The sequence below is a fragment of the Prinia subflava genome, chromosome 14 (assembly GCF_021018805.1).
Source record: "Prinia subflava isolate CZ2003 ecotype Zambia chromosome 14, Cam_Psub_1.2, whole genome shotgun sequence".
Classification (NCBI taxonomy): Eukaryota; Metazoa; Chordata; class Aves; order Passeriformes; family Cisticolidae; genus Prinia; species Prinia subflava.
The window spans coordinates 20,345,940-20,369,754 of NC_086260.1; the positions used below are offsets into that span (position 1 = coordinate 20,345,940).

General features: G+C 39.3%; 1 protein-coding gene across 3 annotated transcripts in view; it reads right to left on the reverse strand.

Moving 5' to 3' along the window:
- Positions 1-23,498, reverse strand: part of IL17RD (interleukin 17 receptor D) — a 50,481-nt gene extending 26,983 nt beyond the window's left edge. For all 3 annotated transcript variants that reach the window (XM_063411350.1, XM_063411349.1, XM_063411348.1), the window contains exon 1: positions 23,234-23,498. In XM_063411350.1, coding sequence (XP_063267420.1) covers positions 23,234-23,356 — 123 coding nt within the window. In that variant the 5' untranslated portion in view covers positions 23,357-23,498. The remainder of the gene's footprint in view (positions 1-23,233) is intronic.
- Between the last annotated feature and the right edge of the window lie 317 nt (positions 23,499-23,815).

Genomic DNA, 23,815 nt, shown 5'->3' on the forward strand with positions numbered 1-23,815 from the left:
CGGAGAAACCCTTAGATTTGAATAGCTAGCCGGGAAACAAAGGCAAATATGGGGAAATATTGCCAGGGGCAGAATAAAGTGTATAAAAACTAGAACCGGGCAAATTTGTGAACCAGAGGGGAGGCAGCAGACAGCCAAGTTCTGTGTCTCACGGTTCACCCTTGGCATTTTCCCGGGAAAAAGACTATCAAGTATCTCTGCTGTTGGTGGGTTTACCGAAATTCTGTAATTCGATCTTTGTTAATGAACCAAATTATTATTTTAATTGGAATATTGTATTGGCATTTATAACAATATGAAGTTGACATCTGTTCTTGTTTGTTTATATTTTTCTAATACCCAACCCCCCCTTTATAGCAATAGCTCAGTAATGAAATGCACTTACGACAACTCTTTCACCCATTACTACACCAGAGAGGAACAAAGTTAAGATGACATATCCAGAAATAAAGCTAGAATGAAATTTGTAACCACAGGAACTACATGTGCCTCCAAGAGAAGTTAAATTCAAGTAATGTCTGTTCCAAGGTCGTTGTACGGTTTATATCATTTTAGTATCTAAACAGAGTGGTTTATTTACAAAGCATGTATCTGAAGGTGCGAGAGTTCTAAGAGCGGTCTTACAATACAATCAATTATAAACATAAACAAGCAAAGTCTAAATAAAATAATATCCAAAGCATAGAAATCTTAACACACAAAGTTCTAATGAAACAGCAAGCAAAGCATAGAATTCCTAACAAGCAAAACTCTAGTAAGACTATAAGCAAGCATAAATCTGACATTACAGCCTCCAGGTAAATCAGCCTCCCATCTCCTGACCCCAAGCAGGATTTTCCAACCGTGGGGTCACAATAACAGAAAGGGATCACAAGATCACAGATCCCAGACAGGGGTCCCGGCTGCGGGGATCACAGTGGCAATGGGGGGGATCCCGAACTCGGCATAGTTCCCGAACGCAGGGCCGCAGAGACAAGGAGGGGTCCCAGAGGTCCCAAACCCTTGCAGTTCCCGGTTGCAGAGACAGGAAGGAGGTCCCGGGGTCCCAGACCCTCCCAGACTCCCCAGCAGCCCCGAACAGAGTTCCGGGGGAAAGGGAAGGGACGGGATCGCAGGAGCAAGGAGGGGTCCCGGGGTCCCGCACCCTCGCAGGGGGAAGGGACGGGACCTCAGGGCCCAGACCCAGGTAAGAATAGATGGTACCTTTAGAGTCCCATTCAGCTCCCTGGCAAGGCTCCTTCCTCAGGCTGCAGGAGGTGGACGTTGGATCAATAGATCGGATTGATCGATCGACCAACTGACTGACACAGAGGCTTTTTATCCCCAGTTACAAAATGCATATTCATATTTTTTATCTAGACCCTAGCCAATCTAGGTACAATTCTAAAGTTTGTAAAACTACGAAAAACAGCGTCAAAACCTCTACGCACATAGCGTATCTATTAACGTAAAACTCTATCTTACTAGCATAAGGTTCTACCTTGTTGTACATAAAATTCATACTAAAAATTATAAACAGTACTCTACTCTATTTCTGTTGTGTCTATACTCTATCACTAGGCCTAAAGCTCTGTCCTTGTACACTAACAACTAGGACTTAGGGCATGTAAAACTTAAAGCTGAGGGTTAGATTTCTACTTTATGTATCTAAAGCTTATATATATTCTAATTTTTCTAAAGGTTTTAATTCTATCTCTGTACTTTTCACTCTCTGCAGAGGATCCATGGAAACATGGACTACAACATGTCTGCTGCCAGAGGCATAAATTAAATACAATTGAATGAAATGAAAACCTTGCTTGATTTTATTGAACTTTTCCCTCTTCTTTTAAACCTATAACATATAGTGTTTCATATTTGAAAGAAATATGTCTGGCAATTCCTGCCAGAGATAGCATCGGTGATAGAAATGAATGGGTGATTTCAGAATAGTTCTATAACTAATCTTTATTACAAACAATATTGAAATATACTCCAACGTTCTTCCATTTAGCAAACACTCGTTCATTTAAGAAAGCAAATTTATGTGTGTGACTAGGTACTGTCAGGCAGCAACTTGAACATGAATACTGGGAAACAGAGAGAGATGCTAGCACTAACTAATTACAGCAATCTGGTAAAGGAGGTAGAAAATCACTACCCCTCATGCACAGTCTTGTGCAGCAGACCAAAACAGTAATCATGATTCATCTTTCATATGTTTTTCATCAATGCACATGTGGTCCTAATTTCACACTCCCATGAGGCAAACTGAAGGGACAATTGTTTTTGAACTTTAGCATCAAGATGAATGATCTATGTTTATCATATTCATTGTTCAGTAAAACAAGGGCTTTATATTTGACATCTGCTCTTCTTGTTTTAAAGCTTTATTGATGCTTTCAACCAAGTAAAAATATTTTCTATTTCTAGACTCATCAGAAAAATGATGAATTACCTGTATTATTTAGATGCCTGCATTTTGAATTGCTTTCAAGAGAATATAACAAAATACATAATCCATGTTGATGTTGTTATAGACATAATCCATGTATATAAGTTGTGTGTACTCCATTGGCTGCAGAATGAATTCTAAGCCTTGGGTGAATGGGTTTGTACTGTTATTACTTATAAACTTGGTGCAACTGACAACTGCAACCATGAATTTTGTTCCAATTTACCTCTTTATATATATATATATATATATATATATTCCTGCACTGCATGTACAAATTATGGGAATTTTAATGAGTATTTTTAAAAAAATCTCAGTGACACTGAAGAAATAAGTTTTAATTTAAGTGAATTAAAGTGAATTAATGGAGCAACAGACTTCTTGGTGCCTATTTCATATTCTAAAGAGGAACCTAGATTCTTCTAAATAGGTTGGTTTTAACTTCTTTTACTAAGTTGGCATCTTTTGTGTTTGTTCTTATGTAAGCAACATAACTTACAAGAAGCTCGCAGATTTTTGATTGGTTCTTTGTTGGTGGCTATTTAGTGTTTCACTGCTTCTTCTCTAGAGCCACTGCATGCAAGTTCAGCTGCAGAGGAGCTGAATGTGTCTTCAGAGCACCTCGAATTTGACCTGAGACATTAAAGGCAATGCACTGCTTTTACTTCACTATAAATTATATACTGGTTGGGAAAGAAAACCATCACTTTTGAGCATGAAGGAATATCTTAGAATAACAGAAACATTTAGGTTGGAAAATACTTTTAAATCACTGAGTCCAACCACCAACCCAGCACTGCCAAGCTACTATTAACCTGTGTTGCTCAGCACCACAATTACACATCTTTCAAATGCCTCCAGAGATGGTGACTCCACCACTGACCTGGGCCAATGACTGACAACTCCTTTGGTTTAGGAGTTTTCCCTAATACCCAAACAAAACCTTCCCTGGCATAACTTGAGACTATTTCCTCTGGTCCTGTCACTTGTTACCTGGGAGAAGAACCTAACCACCACCTTGGCTACAATCTCCTTTCAGGTGTTGTAGAGCCATAAACACCCCCAGCTCCCTGAGCTTCTCCTCATCAGACTTGTACTGTGGTGGTGGGTTTTTCTTTATGCATATTTTGTAAAACCTGCTGAATGGCCTGTTCCTGTTCCCTGACACACACACTCACACACATACTTTTACCCCATGTTCTGCCCTCCCTCTCCCAGCTGTCATTCACCCCCAGACCCACCTGTTACCTCATCTATATAGTGGCAATTCTCCCTTATGCCTAACCCCTGTTCCAGAGAAATCCCTGTCAGCCCTAAACTCCACCCTGGAATTCCCCTTTTCCTCGACACCCCGTCGGCCCATGTGATACTTTCCACTCCCTGTAAGCTGTCATACTTGGAGTCCCTCCTCTATCCCCTCCCAGTTTTACCCCCGCTTGGTTGAAGAATTGTGTTCTCCTTTCGTTCCCCCCTCCACCCCCCCCCCCCGTCGAAAAAGAGTATGAAAGCGGGGGCAGTTCGGCTTTTCTAGGTGGCACCCTCGGGGCGATAAATTCTAAATTCTTTGAGATGTCCCCTAGAGACCCTCTCTGTGATCTTTGCTCCGACCCACGGCGCAGCACCATCGACGGGCCCGGCAGCCCCGCTCGGCCCTCAGCCAAGCTGCGGCACGGCGGGGGGCCGGCCCCTCACGCGCGGGGCCGGGCGTGCGAGCCAGCTCGATTTCTCCAGCATTTGCGTCATTGTGCTACAGCCCCTCCACCAGCTTCCTTGTCCATCTCTGCATGCACTCCAGCACCTTTTCTTGTAGAGAGGGCCCCAAAATCCCTGATTATCCTGTTACAGGAGCTGGTTAGCTGGTTCTTCCCTAATACATCTTTGTCAACAACAGCCTGTCATGTACACATATTCCAGTTTTTCTTCTCAGCACAGCTCAGCCTTCTAGGGAGTAGATGCCTGGTGACCAGAGGCAAGCACAATACACATCCCCTTATTTTAAAACTGTCAGGCATATTCACATTTAGCACATTCCTTCTCCATCTCCCAGAACACAGCTTTTTACCCAAATTTGTGCCTTATGACTTGGAAACACATTATGAAGCATTCATACCAGCCTTTTTAAAAAATGTGCTGATTTAGCCAACAATCAAAACCTTCTAAGAAGTAAGAAATTCAAAATCAAGACTGTATAGAAGCCCCAGAGATATTAAATTATATAATATATTGCAAAGTGAGCTATAATCAAGGTATTTTAAAAAAGCCAAAAAAGTCAAAGTAAGAATCTCTGAGGTAAAACTTACTTGGAATAACATGTAATACTTATTTTCCTAAACCAAACACAAGGAGTTCATACTTCCCTTGAATTGTCCTGACCTTTTGTGATCATTAAGTCACAATGACAATACCCATGGTTTTATGGATGACTCGCTACATTTCGTAATTACATTTTGCCTGAACAACCCTTCTGCCATTTCAACTAGAGATGGTTTTTTCAACATCCTCCTATCAAGAAAAAATACTGAATTGAACCGCTGCTGGCTTTAATCCCACCAGGGAAGGAGGTGGTCCTGAAAGGTATTCATGGATACTCATTTCAAGAGGTCTTTGGGGATTTTTGAGGTGAAACATGCTGGCTGAAGAGCATGAGCCACAGCATATCCCATCTGAACAAAAGAAAACAGAAAACCTACCAAACCAGTAAAAATGCCTTTTCATTATGCCCCATTCCTGTCTGGTTTAGTTTCTAGTTTAAAAAGGCAGCATGGGAGGTTATCTTACATGAGTCTGTCTGTGGCTGAGTTTCTCAGGTATCGTGGGCATGATATGTTCATGGATACGATATGAGCTATTCCAAACTAGGCCGAACTAGGCCTCAGGCCTGGGTCTACTAGGCCGCAGAACGTTCAGCATACGTAGTAGCAGATAAACTTATCTGCTACTAGGAATGTGTTAAGGTATGGACACTCGCAGCATAGAGGTAATGGCACTAAGTCTCCGTAGCTACCTTAACCCTGGATTGTTTACATACTTCTGTATGTCCACTGCCTATCACAGTGCACCTGCTAAATGTAAACAACTCGCTCTGTATTTAACCCGCCATCTCGCAGAATAAAGCAGAGTACGTGCTGGAAACCATACTGGTTGGTCTCACGTCGCTCTAGTCCCCGGTCTTACCGGAGCTCAGCTTCATCTGTCTGACAGAGAAGTAAGAAAGTATTGCAAGGAGAAACACTACTAGATGTATTTACAGCACCACTCTTCAGATGCAACACAGCTCCATGCAGCTGTTCACTGAAATAATGTGAACTGGTTTCTTTAATGAACAGGCAGTTATTAAGGGCACAACTTAACAACAAAGGAAGCAAATTTAATCTATACTGTTCACCAGCTACCATGAAAATCTGAAATCTCTGGGTCAAACTCAGGAATTTAATGCAGCAAAGCATGGCACAGAATGGGCAGCACCAGCTCTGATATCTCTCATGTAATTTGAAAGTTTGTCTAACAAGTTTTCTATTGTTTGCACTGACACAGTTTATGTTTTCCAAAATTCTTGTGCAAATAATGTTTGGTAAATTAAAAGCCTTCTAAAAACAAACAAAAAGCCCCCAGAAGTTAACAGAATAAATATTTTCAAACACAGCCCATTTCCTACAAACAATACCAAAATGCGCTGGTCTAAAGATATTTGGACAAAAGCCAAAAGTCTGTAGCCAAAGCAGTGTTCTCTTAACTGTGGGACATGACCCCTGGCAGGAGAATTCTGAGAAAGACAAGATGTTTGGAAAGGAAAAGGGGAAGAAAAAGCAATGCCAAGACAGGTGCAGGAGCGGTGATTATGACTGGGAAGGAAGGGGGCTACAAATGGTAAACTTGGTTTTAGAGGGACCCAAGACAATTTAGTTTGAGAAACACTGACTTGTGCTCTAAACACCAAACAGAGTAACACATATCTGAAATAATGGAAAAGAAATTAATGAAGCCTGTAGTGGATGTTTACTGCTTAACACACTGCACAACATACTGTCAAATCAACAAGCTGTCTATTCCACTCAAAGGGTATCTTTCTTCTTATAGGAAGTTATCCGCAAGCTCAGTAAGCCCCCAGGGTTCCTCACACTTACTGGAATGATTGCATGAGCACTGAATTTTAGCTTATGCCCAAGCACTTCTAAACTAACCCATCCATGAAACAATTAAACAATCTGTTTTCGTTCATTTTATTGACTATGCACTTACTGTGCACACAGAGTCATAAGCTGAAAGGCACAGTCTTTGTCTCAAAGATGTTCAAACATTGTCAGAAGACAAACAAGAAAAGGTTTCAAGAAGTGACTGAAGCATGATTGATCAATGGATATATGTTACTTATATTAACATGTATATCGTATATATGGATATGTTCATTTGTTGATTTTGCTTACCACATTAAGATCTTATGTAGCTTCCAGAGGACAGAACATCAGGGAAAAAAAAAAGAAAGCAAAGAAAATTACTTCAGATTTACAAATAGTATCTTTCAAGATTTTATGTACATAAAAGTTTGCCGCTTCTCCTAAAACAGTAAGTTCTCCCAAGTGAGACACATCCAAAAAGAAAGTCTTTGCCTTTAAAGCTGAGCAAATGCAATGGCACCTGGAAAACAACTAAAGACTCTTCTTTCCAAATCATAAATGGTTCCCTAACAATGTTTTGCTGCCAGATTCCTACCTTTCAATCTGGAAACTCCTAGCACAAGCTCTTAGTTTGATTTCAGGTTTCATCCAAAGGAAAAGAATATCTGTAAAAGTAACTAGCACTGACTTCATAGCTTCAGTTTTAAGTTTCAGTCAGAACACAATTCACAATTATGACTAATCTAGGGTGGGGTTTTTAATCGTCATTTCTCAATATAATGCCAAAGTGCACACACTACACAAAAAAAAAGAAATCTCTCAGAAACTGTCATCAAATGGGGTAAACTGCTTTATTTGTAACTTTGACCTACAGAAAATTCGAATCTGAAGTTTACTGCAATATTGGACATTTTCATTACAAACAACCTCAGAACAAACAGACTACAAATACTCTATTTGCAGTACAGGGTGAGTTTATGCAATGTGTAACTTCTGAAAACAGTAAGAACAGCTGCTTGCAAGGAAATCTTTAAAGCAGAAGATCACATAAAGGCTGGAATGTGAAAAATTTGACAAAGCACATCTATTTTGTTTTGATGTATTCAGACAGTGTTTCCTCCTGGACACTTCTCCTGTATATTTGAAAGTGACTGAAATTCTTTGAGAGTTTGCTGTCAGAAAATATCAAATGCATGTCCTTAGAAAGTTCACTTTAGTTCTTACTTACATGAATGAAACACAAAGGCAGAAGTATAGAAAGTATTATATATTCACAAGAGACCATGACTGCAAAGAATACTAATGGACATTGGTTTTGTAGGACCAACATATAAACAGACCAAAGCCTTGGCTCAGGAGGATATGGTGGCAAGGTAATTAAGCAATAACTGCACTGATTAAAATGCCACAGAACTCATAAAACTTTTAAAGTAGATAGGATTTGGGATTCTTCTAACTTAATCCCTACCTTTAAAATAACACAATTATTTTGGACATAAAAACCTATTCTTAGGGATTTAGAAGCAATTGTTTAGAAACACACACTCTTCCATTGAGATTTTAAAACTGAATTCATAAGCAGTATGGTTCTAGTTCAGGAATAACCATTTATTTCCTTGCCAAACCCCCATGTTTTAGTTTTAAACAATGATTTACCATTCCACCAATAGTGCTTTTAATACTTCATATGAAACTTGTTTTTACAGGAGATGAAGCAAAAAACAAACTTTCCTTAAAATAACAAAGCATCTCCTCCTGAAGTGCCCATCCCTGTGAGCTACAGAACTTAAAAATCTTTGGGCAATGAGAAGCCAGGACTTGAAATGTGACAGGCATCTACTGAGCAATGACAAGCTACCTTTGGCACTAAGCTCACTATCAGCAGGGACACAAGAAGTGCTACATTCATTTCATACACAGCCATGTTATACAATCTGCTCATCAGAAGTGAGGGGCAGATTGCTGCAGTTTCAGAACACATCAGCATGATGACTGTTCCAGACTTTTTTACTGTGTATGAGCAGAAAGAAAAAAGCCAGAACAATGGAGGGGCCATCATGTCAAACACAATGACTAAAAATACTTTTGGGTTAAAAGTAAATGTTCTTGTACATCAACTGTGCTAATAAAACCAATTACCTTTCCCTATCAATCCTAGGAAGAAATCAAGTACTCCTCCCTTTCTTCCCTCCCCTCAGTTAATGGATAAGCTGCAGAAGCTGCTTCCTGCAATCAGATTCAAGTCTCAGTAGTGCTGCCTTTCCTTCAGTTCTAGAGACAGGCTTTGGTTCCTTTGCTGCTACACTTTGTTACTCCCACCTCCCCAAAATCTCTGCCAAGAGAGATTCTTACTGCTAAATTATGCACTTTTAGGAAACAATTCCTTCTCAAAGCCTAGTCCAGGTCCATACAGAAGATGAAAATTACTCCACAGCTTACGCAGAAATACATTCAACAGAGAGGATTAGAAGATCCAGTACTTGCTGTGTACAGATGATCCACATGGCTGAACTTCAGAGACACAGGCAGATACATTTGGTGGCTGCAGATTTAAACCTTCGGCTGCCATGGAATTTATACACCCCTGGTTATCCTCTACAAAGTACAGCCATCATATCTGCAGCCAAAAAAACTCCATTTGGAAGTGTCAGAAACATACACAAAGCTGCATACACAAAACACTTCTTGATCACCTGAAGGATATTTGGAACAAATAGTAGTAAAACATTCCAATTATACCAGCCCATCTCTGCAGGCAAATTGGAGCTCCCCCACTTACAGACAAGTAGGACAAGCTCCACCAAATAATCAACACCAGGAATTTGAACACAACAAAATAAAACCGTCCAAAAGACTTTTCTGAGGAAACATTTGTAAGAAGGTTTCTGAGAACTGACAAGCTTGAATAAAGTTCACCTCATGGTTCAACCACTCCTTCACACTGAATAGTTTCTGCCTATTGGCAGATTGTTGAGGCTTTTTACAATGAAAAAAAGGATGAAGAGAAGACAGAATATATTACAATTTTCCTGTGTGCTCATCTATCTCCAGTACTTGAATTCAAAAAGCTTCAAGTATTGCTAAATTTTACTGTTCAGAAAAAAAAAATCAGGGAAATATGCATAGCTTAAGTATATCTGTACTGGCAAACTCTTTAGGTATTCTGTGCTATCAAGTCCCATATTGTGTTTAACTACTATAAAAGGGAATTTAGATACAGTATTTAAAAGAGAGCTTTTAAGGTTTGAAATGGTACTGATACTCCAGTCTGACTGCATTCAGTTTCCACTACTTAAAATCACACCCTATGGACAGCCCACTTTATAATACACTTGATCAAGGTAAACACTTTAAGAGATCCATTTTTCCTAAGCATTTCACATTAAGTGCTTTTGAAAGTTGGCCAAAGCAAAGGTTACACATCCTATCTGTGTGGTACATGGCCAGCTCATAACTGCCCTTTTCATACTAATTAATACAGTACTTGACATGAAATGTGATATCTGCTAAAACACTGACACAACCTGTACCACAGCCTGCACCACAACCTGCTTGGGCTTTAAGTTACCTCACTGGTCCTATTTGCTAAAACACTGTTTAAGCTCTTTAAGATTTTAATTCTAAATCTTTTTCTAGAACTTTGGGACACTTTTTGTTCTTGTATTATTGGCTAAAATTGAACTATCTGACTAAAAAACCAACCAAACAACAACAAAAAACACAAAAAACCCATGGCAAAGAAAACCTGTATCTTGAGAACATTAAATTTTTCACTCAAATTAAATATTCTGAAATTATAAATTTCAATACTCACTAATAAATAATAATAAGAAGAAATCATGGGAAAAATTACACAAACCCTAAAATCAAATGTCTGAGATACAAGTGCAGGCTTGGCATATGGGTCCGTTGTGGAATGGTCTGACAAGATGGAAGAAAGGTACAAAGTCAATTTAGCCTCAGGAAAAATACCCCTGCTGTGCTGCACTAAAGAAGTACCTCTGGTTTCCACACAAGCAGAACCAATAAGACCCAGTCTCATTCCACACTGACCTTCATAGTCAGAGGAACCTGAAAGGAGGGTATCCTAAACTGTCATTTCACTCATCTCACTAAAATGATAAAAACATAGAAATAAAAAAAGCCTTTTAGAGTCCTACATCAAGCTACATAGGCTGCTCAAGTAAGCACAGTGCACTAGAGTTTCAGTTCATGTCCTTCAATTCAGTAACTAACAGGTTTCACAATGAATCCTTAAACTTTTCTTGTCTTCAAAAGGTAGAGGTGTTTTTACATAGAGATTAAATTATTTTTTAGCCTGCACTTCAGATAATAAAACTTTTCCAAACTGCCTAAATTAAGTAATAAATCTTCACCCTATTAAGTCTTGTCTCCTATTTTATGTTCCTGCAAAGCTGAAAAAAATTCCACACCTAAATAACTTACTTGATGTAGAGCTGAATATTTCAGGATGTTAATACATGATACAGATAAAAATGTAAATCTTTTTTTCTGCTTGTTTACATGGTTCCTGGACAAACATTTCCATGTTCCCTGGACAAATATGTCCATTTAAAATGTAGTTATTTGAAATGCTTTAAGTACTTCAAAACACTGAGCTGTTTAAGTACTACTTAACACATGAAAAACATACCAAAATTTCAACCTGACTGCTTGAAATTTCCATTAATAAAGTTACAGTCCAGGGATCTCACACCTTGTAATATATTTGAAGAGGAGATAACCTGAAGAAATGCACTGAGCTGGAAGAACTCTTAGGAATTCACACTCTTAAAACCCCAACCAATTACAAATACAAAGCTGTGAGACTTTGAAGCAGTTTGGCCATTGCACGGCAGCTCATCAAATTGCTGGTTACTTGGCACGAAGAGGTACCTGAATACACATTTCTACTATTCCTTCTGCCTTGAAAAGGTTAAGGGATCAAGGTTGAAATAAAGCAGTATCTGCCCATAAAATACTATAAAGCAAAAAACATTGGAAAAAGTTTATACTCTTCTTAAGTATTTCTATTACTTGGATATTCACAGTGATTTTCCTGAATCAGACACTTTCATACTAGACCATAGACTAAAATGATTTGAAATGGAAATATTTCCTGTCCACTCACTGCCAGTTTTTATTTCCAGAGTGATGTAACAGATGACATCCAGTACAATATATTCTTTTACTAACCATAAATTTGAGCCTGCTTTAGAGATTTCAAATGTTCAGTTTCATGCTGAAAAATGTAATGTTATCTGCAGACCATCAGCATGTGTAACAAAACCAGAGCCACAGGTTATATGACTTTGATCAAATTATGACAAAATTTCATCTGAATTTAAAAATGCTTGGAAAACCATTTACACTAATGGTTTAACCTTTTATTCTTAAAGATCCATGCACACTAACTGATCTTTTTCTGCAGGAAATAGTCACTTCTAAGAAATGAAGTATCTTTACAGAATGACAACGAACAAGTTGTCTTCTGGCATTCATCTTATTTAAGAAGCCAGAATGCAATGTAAGTTTTAAGATAGCATTTAAATACACAGATTAAAAAGTTAAATTGAACCTGTGTTTCTCACAAACTTTCATTTCACTTCTTTCTATCAAAATTAAATTGAACATGTATATAGCTAATCCTAAAACACTGAACAGGAAGATATAAAATACAATCACATTGTTGTAGTAAATTGAGAAGTAGATCCAAAGATCATCAAGTTTCACTTCCAGTAGAAATAATAGCTTGTAACAGGAATACTACTTGGATATAATTGTAAAATATAAACATGGAAACAATTTGTTGTTTTTGTTGTTTTGGTTCAGTTTTGTTGCAGTAAAACCTAACCACAGTGGGAAGAGAAGGAAGAATCACACCTAGAAATCCAAATCAGCTTGCCACAGACAAGCACATAGTGAAAATACTGGAGTTTGCATGCTGCAGCTTCAATGGTTGATTGGAAAATAATAAACAGTAACTAAAGGATGTAAATCAAATGCAGTGTGGTTACACTGAGCAATCATCATCTACAGCTACCAGCATTGTTAGATGATATTGGATGTTATTCTATCACTTATTTGGGGCTTTGATTCCTACATTTACTGCCAGAAGGTAATAAAAAGAAACTTCTGTCATTGCAGCTCATTCTTTCGTGAGCTGAATGTCCCATTTTCAAACCTCTGCATGACATTTCATGGCCAGTGGTCCTTAATGAAAAAGAACCCCAAAAGTGAATGGCATGATTAGTGAATTACTCTTACAATTGCAACTATAAGCAGAAACCTAAGCTATCCCAATTTGCATTATTCCTAGCTAATGAATAAAAGATAAAGGTTTTGTTTCCTTTGATGTTCTGAAGAAGCATGGAAAAATAACTTTTCACCTGTTAAGGGTCTGGCCGAGTTAGGTGTTTGGTTTTTTCTTTTTGTTTCTTAGTTTAGCTCTTTTCATACTTAACCTATTCCTCCTGTCAGAAGGTAAACTAAGCTAATTATTAAACACCACCATCGTAACTATGCAATAGATCATTTTACTGGTTCTTTGAAGAGTAGCTTAGCTAAACTTTTTGTAGCAAACAACAGAAAAAGCAAAACCCTAGATATTCTTTCATAACTAAAGCATCAGGCTATACATCTGGCCTTTTCTCCTTTTGAGGCTGTTAACACTTGCTTTGTGAAGCAGTACCAGGAGACCTCAGATAAAATTTTGAAAGAGTAAACAAAATGAAAGCTCCTTGTAATGGGGAATGATCCTTAACTGTACTCCCTAACTACACAAATTTGCTCATAGACACTGTATTAACAAGAAACGCTGTCTTCAGAGCAAGATTAGAGTTAATAAGACTCACTGGGTTGTTCTGTAATTTTAGTGGTGAGCTGACCCAATTCCATTTACTTAACTATATGCTGGATGGTGAAGTGCCCCCCTTGGGTTACAAATGAATACACTACTTTTCATTTCCTGGCAGGAAGGGTTGTATAGCGTTACCGTGAGTTCTGTATTCCACCATGGAGTTGGCAGCATTTCAACAGATGTTGAAGTGATTTCTGAAACACTATAATCTTCTTGCTTGTGAAAAACTCACTGTTAAAAAACGATCACATGAAAAATGTTGAATAATGTATATGCTCATTATAGTAACCTCAAATTCTACTGATGAGAAACCTTTAAAAGAGTATCTAAATTAACACAACTTAAGGGCGGGAATGTTAAAAGCATCTCAATAGCTACATGGGACACTGGGCCTAATCACAAAATTAGCCTGGGGATTTCCTGACTCCCCTGTCCAGTTCCTCTGCCTCTGTGCTGTAGTTCACCAATTCTAAACATACACTTAACATAAATGCATGGGGACCTCATTTTGTCCGTGTCATTGAAATTACTCCAGTTGTGAAAAGGGGAAGAAATAAGCAAAGCAAAACAAAACAAAGTAGGGATACTTTCCATTCAAACTGCTTTAAAAATGTGATTTACATTGCAGCTCACAAATAGGTGCATTAAAGCAGGTGAGGAGGGAAGGGCAAATACCAACAGCAAAGTGGGAGGAAACAGATGGGAGTGAGAATTTCACTAACCAGCCTCACCGCTGAATCAATACAAAACACATCTACACCCTTGAGCCACAAAAGAGAACAAATCCCTATTATACTAATCCTCAATATAACTATTGAAAGTTAATAGGAGTTAGGGCATTCCATTCTTTTTCAGAATCCCACTCCAAGCTTTTAAGGATCTGCTCACACTTAAAGAGTGAAGCTTAAATCACCCATTTACATCCCATAACTCTCAAACTTCAAGGCCAAGCCCAGCACAAGCTTGAAAACTTTGCCAAAAAGGTTCACGATTCAGCAACACCCCCTTCCCACACCGTATTTAAAGTTCATCCAAACAGAGACCCTTTATGCTCAGCAAAAATGGCACAATTTGCTAGTTTCAACTTCCATCCTCATTTTGTTACTGCTGCCTACAAGTGGGGGCAAGCCCAGACAGGAAGATAAAACTGATTCCCATAGAAACTGGAGGAATAGGAAGCAAGGCAGGCAGGATTTACAAGCCCTGTGAGACAAGATACAAACCGGCACCTTAATAGCTCAGATAGAGGAAAAGGATGGAATTATTCATTGGCTGGGCAGCTGTAACCAAAGTTACTCTGGTACATTTGAGAGGGAAAAAATCACAGAATCATTACAGTTGGAATCAAGAACTTATTCCTGTGGGATAAACAAAGATACAACTTCACAGCACACTCCCCACCCTACAAGAACACACTCCATGAGTTGTTCCAGGATACGTCAATGAACAGTGAGACTGAAGACAGCAATTATTAACAAAGCCTAAGCAGCAGATACTGCCCTGGCAGACACTGCCCAGCTGCAGGCCAGCTGTGCCCCCAGTCCTGCTCCTGCTGTTCCAGCTGCCAGCTCCACATTAGGGTGGCTCTGTGCAGCACAGCCCCTGCTGAGGGCACCACCCAAATCCTCTCCCCACGGGCTGCACTGGGGAAGTGATGTGCACTGTGAATTGTGACCTCCCTCAGCAGGCAGCAGCACCCCAGAGACACAAAGCAGCAGCCAGATGAGAGGCTTGCAGTGTCCAGCTCTTGCATGGAGTCAGTCCCAGCAGCTCAGGGCCGGGCAATCACACAGCATCAAGCCATTTGAAGGATGAAGGAAAACCTCTTCAAAATGGCAGTCAAAGTGTTGCCACTGATATTAACAGGTAGAGTTTTAGCTCATTTAAAAAAACAACCCAATAAAACCAGAAAGAAATCCCTTAGTTTTCCATGTTTGAAAGTAAAACAGATTGGGGTGTTGTTCCTACAAGCAGGTAACAGAGGCCTGCTTGGAGTTTGCTTAAATCACTGTATAATATAAAACGATCCTGTGACTATTGTAAGTTTCTAAGGTTGTATTTTTTTAATGCTTTTTGATTCCAGGCCAGTCACACCTGGAATTACATATGTTTAACTGAGCAGCTGATAACTTATAATATTAACAATTTAGAACATTAACTGTTTTGACCTAAACATTCTCATATTATGCTTTTCTATGAGCTACACTAACTTCACATATAATTTCAACCTGCATTATTTGGAAAAAAATCTCTTTTAGCCTGTAAAATTAATTTTAAAAAGGGGACTTTCACAAATCAGATCACGCTTCAGTATTTTACATACAAATAGTTCAAACTTCAGTATAGATGAGCAAACGGAGAACAAATTTCCTTTCGTGAATACCAGAATCCAACCCAGCAGCCTGCTCCTCTTGGAGTTCCATAACTTTTCAAGGAAAATATTAGAAAACATATGGAAGTATTGTTATGCTATAATTGCAAAATTCAGGAAAATAAAATTATATAAAGGTAAACTTTAAGCAACAATATGAATTTGGGATTCCCAAGGAGAACTAAAATCCTCCATTTGAAAATACAAAGCAAAATTAATTAGAAAACACAGTTTGAGCAAAGAGGGCTCTTGCAAAGAGTTCTTAGAAAGGATCACCTTGAATGTGTTTGATGCTGAGGCGACGCCATAAGTTTTCTTCACACAAAAGCAGTCATCTACAGAGCACAACCAGATGTTAAGTTTTCTTTTCTTAGTTTCTGTAAACCTCTGTGACCTCTCTCAAATTAAAGAAGGGAATAGCATTTTTAAAGCCACAGGAGCTATCATTAGTGAAGCATTCTAAGGATTTTCATTAATTCATACCCAGCCAACCAGGAATTTTCCCACAGTCGTATACAAAAAAAGTCAGGGAAGTCACTGATTGCTTGGTTGGATTTGAATGTAGTCATAAGTAAGATTAGAAATACCTAGTCACTCCCACTGATATAAGAGTGAAGAACATAGGCAAGGTCAGAAATTAAAATCCAGGTCTGCCCACCAACCATGAGGAAAATCCAGCAGGGCCATATAAAAGGGGGTATAGAAATGGTTATTACACACAATTCTGTGAGATAAAGGATCATATGGATAGATCATTACGAATCAATCATTTGGAAACTTAAAGCCCAGAATGTGCAGCTCCAAGCAGATCTGCAGGGCCATCATGTCCTTCAGACAGCAGCCTCAAGATCTGATTGATGTCCAGTTGTTGTAATACCCACAGCAACTCATGGCGATACACACATTTAGTTGGAGCCCTTTGAACTCCATATGCTCCTAAACAGTCCCTCACTGTTCCTGTGAACCCAGGGCTCAGCACAGAAGGAGCTTGTGCCCCAGTGTGAGATCCTCTGAATACAAAGGAGAAAACAGCAGAATAGATTGCAGCAGCACTCTCCAAGAGGCTGCACTGCCCTCGGCAGGGCTGCAGCTCTGCAATATGCACAGGCCAGGGAAAGGAGGCGGCCTGGGAGACACTCAAGGGCTGCGGGCGCACTCGCTCCATGCTGCCAACAAAAGGTGCACCAGTCAAACAGAGAGCAGCACGGCACAGGCACTGCTGTGTGCTGACACATCACCAAGAGACACAAATTTAATTCACATTAATAACAGACACACAACTCCAGTTTTCCTGAATCAACCAGAACACACGTCAGAGTTCACGCTTTCAGGTATGACACTTGATGTAGCATGGAATCTCCCAGGACAAAGCTACCTCTCTCATTTATTTGGGCTCATTAGAGTATGAGTGATGTGCCCAAAAGCAGATTTACTGTCTTGCTGAATAACAGCCCAAGGAGGAATAATAAAAAGAGAATGTCCAGAACAATTCTTCAAAGCCAATAGTGACATAATATTTTAATAGCCTTCAAGTGAGAGAATTTCAGAGAATACAGTATGTCCTGGAATATGTGCTGATGCCTGATAAAACTCTAATCCAAACTCTAATTATTTTTAATAATCAAATCAAACTTTTGGAGAACAAATTGCAACCTGCACACTTGATTTTCCTCACACTCTTGGGATCTACCATGCAGAGATGAGAAGTGACAGGACGAGAATAATGTACTTTTAAAATCCATAAATGGTGTCTTAGACAAGACAGTGAAAGCACAATTTACTAAGAGAAAAAAGTTCAAGCATGTTAAAATACACATTTATACCCTGGTTTGGCTGGCAGAATTTTGGCCAACCAGAGTGCTAATACCTGTGTTTCTGTTGTATGAATATTGCAATGAGCCTATCCATTACTGACATATACCTGTATTCACTACTTTACTAAGTATCTATCTGGTCAAAGGTTTTATTATAAAATCACATAGAAATATTTGACATCAGAATGTGACACTGCTTTTGAGGAGAGTTGTGGACAAATAGGACAGTGAAACAAGTACAAAATACCATATGCATGAAAGGATAAACTCCCTCTTCAAATCTGCACTTAAATTTTGACCCTTAAATAGTCTCACATTACCATAACATAAAATTAAGTACTTCAGATGTACTGACCTAACATTATTTTAGGTTACTGTAACTTACACTTCATTCAATCCTTTTTTATAATTTTTATAGAGATAAGGATATAAAAATAACCATTCACATAACTCAAATTAATTTTATGTGGTTTTGTCCTAAGTGTGATGTATTAATGCCTAATCCTAATTTTTAAATATAAAAACAACATTGTAGAAACTGTTACAGGGACACCAGCACTAACCTACACTTCCAGAAAAAATGTTTTTCAAATACATCTCATTATACTGGTAGCAGTATATATAAAATCAAAGCAATATACTTGAAAAAAATTTTACTTTTAAAAACTAAAACCAGCATTCAAGCTTAAGAGTTCTGCAGCAATGCTTCACACTCCTCTTGTTTGTTTCTAAAAACACATGCTAAATTTCAGCCTTTGAGCATAGTTAAGTAGGCAAGTTCACATCAAAGCTTTATTTCATCATCTTTAGACTGATCTGTTGGAAAAGACAGCCGGTCCTTATTAAACACCCTTTAAATGTTGCAGTTTTAAGTAAGTAACATCCATGTTATATTAACATTAACAAATAATTAACTAAAGAGAAGCTAGTATCATCTAACCAGGAACAGCTTAACATCCTTTCACTAGTGGACTATAAAGTATTAATTTGTAAAAGCAGAACTTTTTCTCTAATAAATGTCTCAAGATTTAGCAAGAAACAAGCCTGATAAAGCAGTTTCTACACTTGTACTTACTCAGAAGCAGATTTTGAGGAGAAGTAAGGCAAGGAGTGGAGTTCAGCGCCTAAAGTAAGGGACACTTTCTAGAGACTAAATCAATCAAATCTGTAACAATCTGTATCAAATCAAGTCCCAAGTGATTTCAACTGCAGAAACCCTGTTAAGTCAACAGCTGATGAATTATCATATTCAGACTGCCCAGATTCATGCAAATGCATAAGGAAATACACGATTTTGTTGTTAATACTGAGAGTTAGTTCCAATTACATAAACATATGTTTCCATATTTTTTCCTCTAGGTCGTGTATTTGAATGCTCATTCTGAAAACACAGCATTAAACCGTACAGCCTTACAGTTCCTGAGGAAAGAGTCACCTGCTACTTTAAACATGAACATATTTATGCTACTTCACGCATTTTAAAATTCATTTAAATACACAGATTGTCATCAACACTTTTTGACACTTGAGTAGGAATGGGATCTCATTCTCTGCTACATTACTCAATAAATGAAATTCAAAAGAAAACCCCAAAACAAACCCTGGAGGGACCCTGAAGCCAAACTCAAAGCTAAACAAAAGTGATACAGATGCCTGCCTGCATGACTGACCATGCTTGCAAAGCCTTGCACTCAACATGTTGCATTGTATCTAGTAAGAGAACACAGGAAGCTTTAAATGACACATCTCATCAATTCTGAAAAGCTAACACATTGTTCTGGATGGCAGGGAGAGAAATCTATTGGTTCTATAAATTCCTGAAAAATGGCAGATAGGGAACTGCTGGCATCTGGTCTGCAGAACTTTAAAGCAGCTCTGGAACTGTCTATAGATTAAAGAACGCCCTGATGGCAAACATTAACACCTTCCACCATGCTGCATCTTAGGTCTGTGGTCTGCCTAATACCTTTGAAACTTTTTAAATACTTTGCAAAAGAAAATCTGAGCTTTTTAACTGATGTAAAATAACATGAAATAGAAGGAAGAAATTTAAAGTTCAGTTATTTCTTACCATTTTACAGGGTGTTTTTCCTCCAAAATAAAGTTCCCAAAGCACGTCCTAAGCTGGGAAAAGTATTTTTGTATGATCTAGCTCTGTGCATGGTAGATTCCTAACTGTGGAGAAGTAGAAGTCTACTTTGGTATGCGTGAGGAGATAAATCTAGGGACATAGCAGCATGAGCCTAAAGAATAATGAGGCAAACAGAGCTCCCAGCAGTGGAACAGTAGGAAATCTTCAGTGTCTCTGCTCTGAAATGAAAAGGAAATAGAAAGTTCCTTACATAAAGAGCATAGAAGGGAACAGAGAGTTTCAGGAGAATGCACAGGAACAGAGCCCTCAAGTGTGTCTGAGAAGCTTTGCTTAGCAGAGCAAAGGAAGGTACAACTCTCTTCTAACAAGTGGGGGAGGGCTGGTAAAATGCTGGATTATTTATTCTTCCTCATCATACAGTCACATTAAATTTAAGCTTTACACTGAACATGGTTCAGTGCCAGGAACTTCAGAGGAATTAAACATATGAAAAAAATTACTCATGTGTGTAGTCCCATTAGAATCTACAAAACAACTTGAGAGTAAAGTTGCTCATGTGTTTAACACCAAATAAATAAATCTGAGATATATTCAAATCATCCTCAGACCACACATCTGTCTTCTCTGTGAACCTCGTGGCTTGTTTATAGCATGAGAAAAATTCAGAGACCACTTTTCCAGAATAGCTCCCCATGTGGACACATTTATTCTAGATTAAAACAGGCCCTTCTCTGAACTACTTTTTTTCTGGATAAAGGTATGCATATGAAGTCCTAAGATCATCCATATGGAAAACTACTTTGCAGTACTATTTTACTTTAAGCAAATGTCTACCCTAATATGAAATAATATTAAGTGTAGGGATACATCAAATTTTGTATTAAATATCAATGAAAGGAATCCTACACCAAGCAAAGTCAATCCAAATTCTACAATCCTGAACATGCTGAAATCTGATAATTCTTAGCCGCAGTAATGATAAGTTACTTGTCCTGGTATTATTTGGTTTCCTGCTAGACACATGTGGAGTTTGCAAGAAAAATGCCAGTGTAGATTAATAACCAGAGAAGATTAATAATTCAGGTTATAAATATATTTTGTGATGGAAGTTATAAAACAAACAAAAAAATCACATCTAGAATGTGATTTAGGTTTTAGTTTTGAAAACATTAGGTATTAATGATTTGAGAAGCTATGAATAAAGCCTACAAATACTTCCTCATCAAATTCTTTTAATGATAGTCCAGTAATATGCTCTCATAAAGTCAGTTTTTTACTGCTACAAAATATTGAGGCTACTTAAAACTGTATTTTGTACAGTGAAAGAAACTTGTGCATTACTTGTGCATGTATGTATATTACCTCTGTTGTATGGAGAAAAATGGAACACAGATTCTCAAAAACAACACTCAAATGATGAAAAAAAGATTCACCATAGGGAACTGTAACTCACATTTACATTTTTAGCAGAGGAAAATACCCAATGTGCATGTATCTAAATGCACATACAAACCTAGATAGCTACGTTTTATTTCTCCTTGAACAACTATTAAAAGTTAAATTATATTTTTTAGATTATTTATGCCCTAGAATTACCTCAATTAAATCACTTCATTTAATGCAAACTAGACATTTTTACTTTCTCTCTATACAATGTTAAGATTTATTCATGGCCTTAACATACATTAATTAGACACTACTTAAAAATAACCTGCAATAAGAATAACTATTTGAATAGGATACAATTACTTAGGGCTTGTGTCTTTTCAATCAGTCAGTGTCCCTGCAGTGTTTAGAGTGGCAGAGGGGAAGTGGCCTGTGGTTAAACAGAGGAAATACCAAGGAATTTTAATAGAGCAAATAGTCTCTTTACTTCCTACAGGGTGCTACTTCAAAGGCAGCCCTGCTCCAGAGCAGACAATGTGTTAGAGGGGCCATCAGTCATTTAATAGTATGTCAAGTCTACTCGAAACTTACATGCAGCCCAAGATAAATACCACATAACTGAGACAATGGGTACCATCCTGCAGTCATTACTCTAATAAATGCTGCCCTGCCTGCATTACAGAGGCAATCATATGCAAGGGTGGTATTACAAAATCAGACCACAAAATTATAACTACACAATCAGACAAAGCATCTATTAAATTAGCTAGGGAAGTCTGGACTTGAAGCTGAAAACACAATAAAAACAGGAACTAGTACAAATATTTTATAAGCTAAAATGGCATATTAGTTGTGAGCAATAAAGACAAAGGGGGGATTAAGCTAATTGGAAAGAGTGTAAGTTTTGCTGATCTGAAAGTCAATCAAATTCATTGTATTAAGATAATTATCTTGCTGTAGATTCCTGTTCAACCCACACAATGGCATTAATTATGCAAGCAAAAAAAATCCAGAACAAACTGAATCTGCATATTTCTATAAACATCAATATATATTAATTCAAGTGTACTACAAGTTAACTTGTATGACTTGTAATAGTGATAATTTACTTAACAGAAGACGCAAAACTCGACACAAATATACAGTGGTGTTATGAGCCTGTGGAATACCCTACCCATGTCTGGTGAAACACACCATGGATGTACTGAACCAAAACATTTTATTGTTAATTCCGTTAAAAAGACCTAATAGAGAGTCTAAACCTATAACTGTTCCATCCAACACAAAGGTTTCGTTCTTAAGCTTTATCAGGTTTGAAGTTTGTTTTTTCATACTCTTCTTTTACATATTTCCCCACGCTTTCGCCTTTCTAAACTATGCCCTACAAACTTCTGAACTCTGTGTTGCAGCAAAGTTCTCAAAGGATCTGATCTGAAACCAAGAAAATCCTTAGTGGCAGTCTAACAAAAAGGAAAAGCAATGAAAGTCAGTTGTGCTCCCTCCAGTGTTCCCGGATCACCACTTCAACTAAACCTGTAACCAGACATCAGGAGAAAGGAACAAACCAAAACACCAACTCAGAAGTTATTAAAAGTATATTTTAACAAAATAAAAAAGAATATGAAAAGCAATCGAGAAAAGTCTGACAGCAAAACACACCACAAACGGGAACAAAAGGCAAAGGCCAGTAACAAAATGTTTATCACCTTCCTCCCCTCTTCCCCCTCCCGTAAATTTCCTACATCCTCTGTATAATGATCAGGCCCGGAGCTAAGACCCCAAGCCGGCCTCGAATCATTAAAATAACAAAGCCCCAGCGATCGCTTTTATCCAGGTCGGCTTGGGGAAGTGGAGAACGCTGGTGGTAAAGGACCTGTTGAGTGACTTCTTCACACTCGCCGGCTCCGAGCTGCCTCCCCCCTCGGCCAGAAACCAATAAATATCCCTTAACGGGAAATGCCACCATCCCTCCCGGCCGCAATTAACTTCCAGATGCAGAGCCCCGGGACAGCGTTATTTGTTGCAGAAGTTTCCCCAGGGCGGCCGCTCCCTCCCTCCGTCCCGCACGCCCGGAGCTGCAGAAGCCCGCGGAACTCCGCGCATCTCCCCGTGCCTTGCGAAAACGCCTCGCCCGCCCGGCTGCACCGCCCGGCTCCACTCACCCTCCCTGCGCACGCATCGGACAACGCGCCCCTCCTGCCGCCGGCGGCCGCAGCGAGCCGGGCAGCGCCGAGACAGGCGGAGAGGGCGAGAAGGAAGGAGCCGAGCTGCGGCCCCGGTGCCATGGTCCGCAGCGAGCCCGGCGCGGGCGGCGGGGCGGCGGCGGGGCGGCGGCAGTGCTACGGCCGGGTGCGTGCCGGAGTGTCGGTCTGTCCCGGTCTGTCCCGGTGTCTGACTGCGGGGCTGTGTGTGCATGCGCGCCCGGGGGCGGGGGGTTTGCCCGAGCCTTGGCCCCGCCGCCCCCGCCCCCGCCCCCGCCCCGCGCCGGTCCTGGCAAGCGCCAACAATGGGAGGGAGCAGAATCACGTCCGGCTGCTCTGCTTACACCCTTCCAGCCCTCAGTAGGGGAGGCTGCTCGGGGCAGCGGCGGGCTGCTGCTGCCTTCCTGCATGAGTGGGTCAAGCCAGTACCTGGCCGAATTCCATCTTCGTTCCGTGGTGCCGTGTTGCCATGAATTTTCCCGGTTTGCTGAGCGTTCATATTAAAGGAGAAGTCCGTACCTTCTCACGCTCTTTTAATGTAAA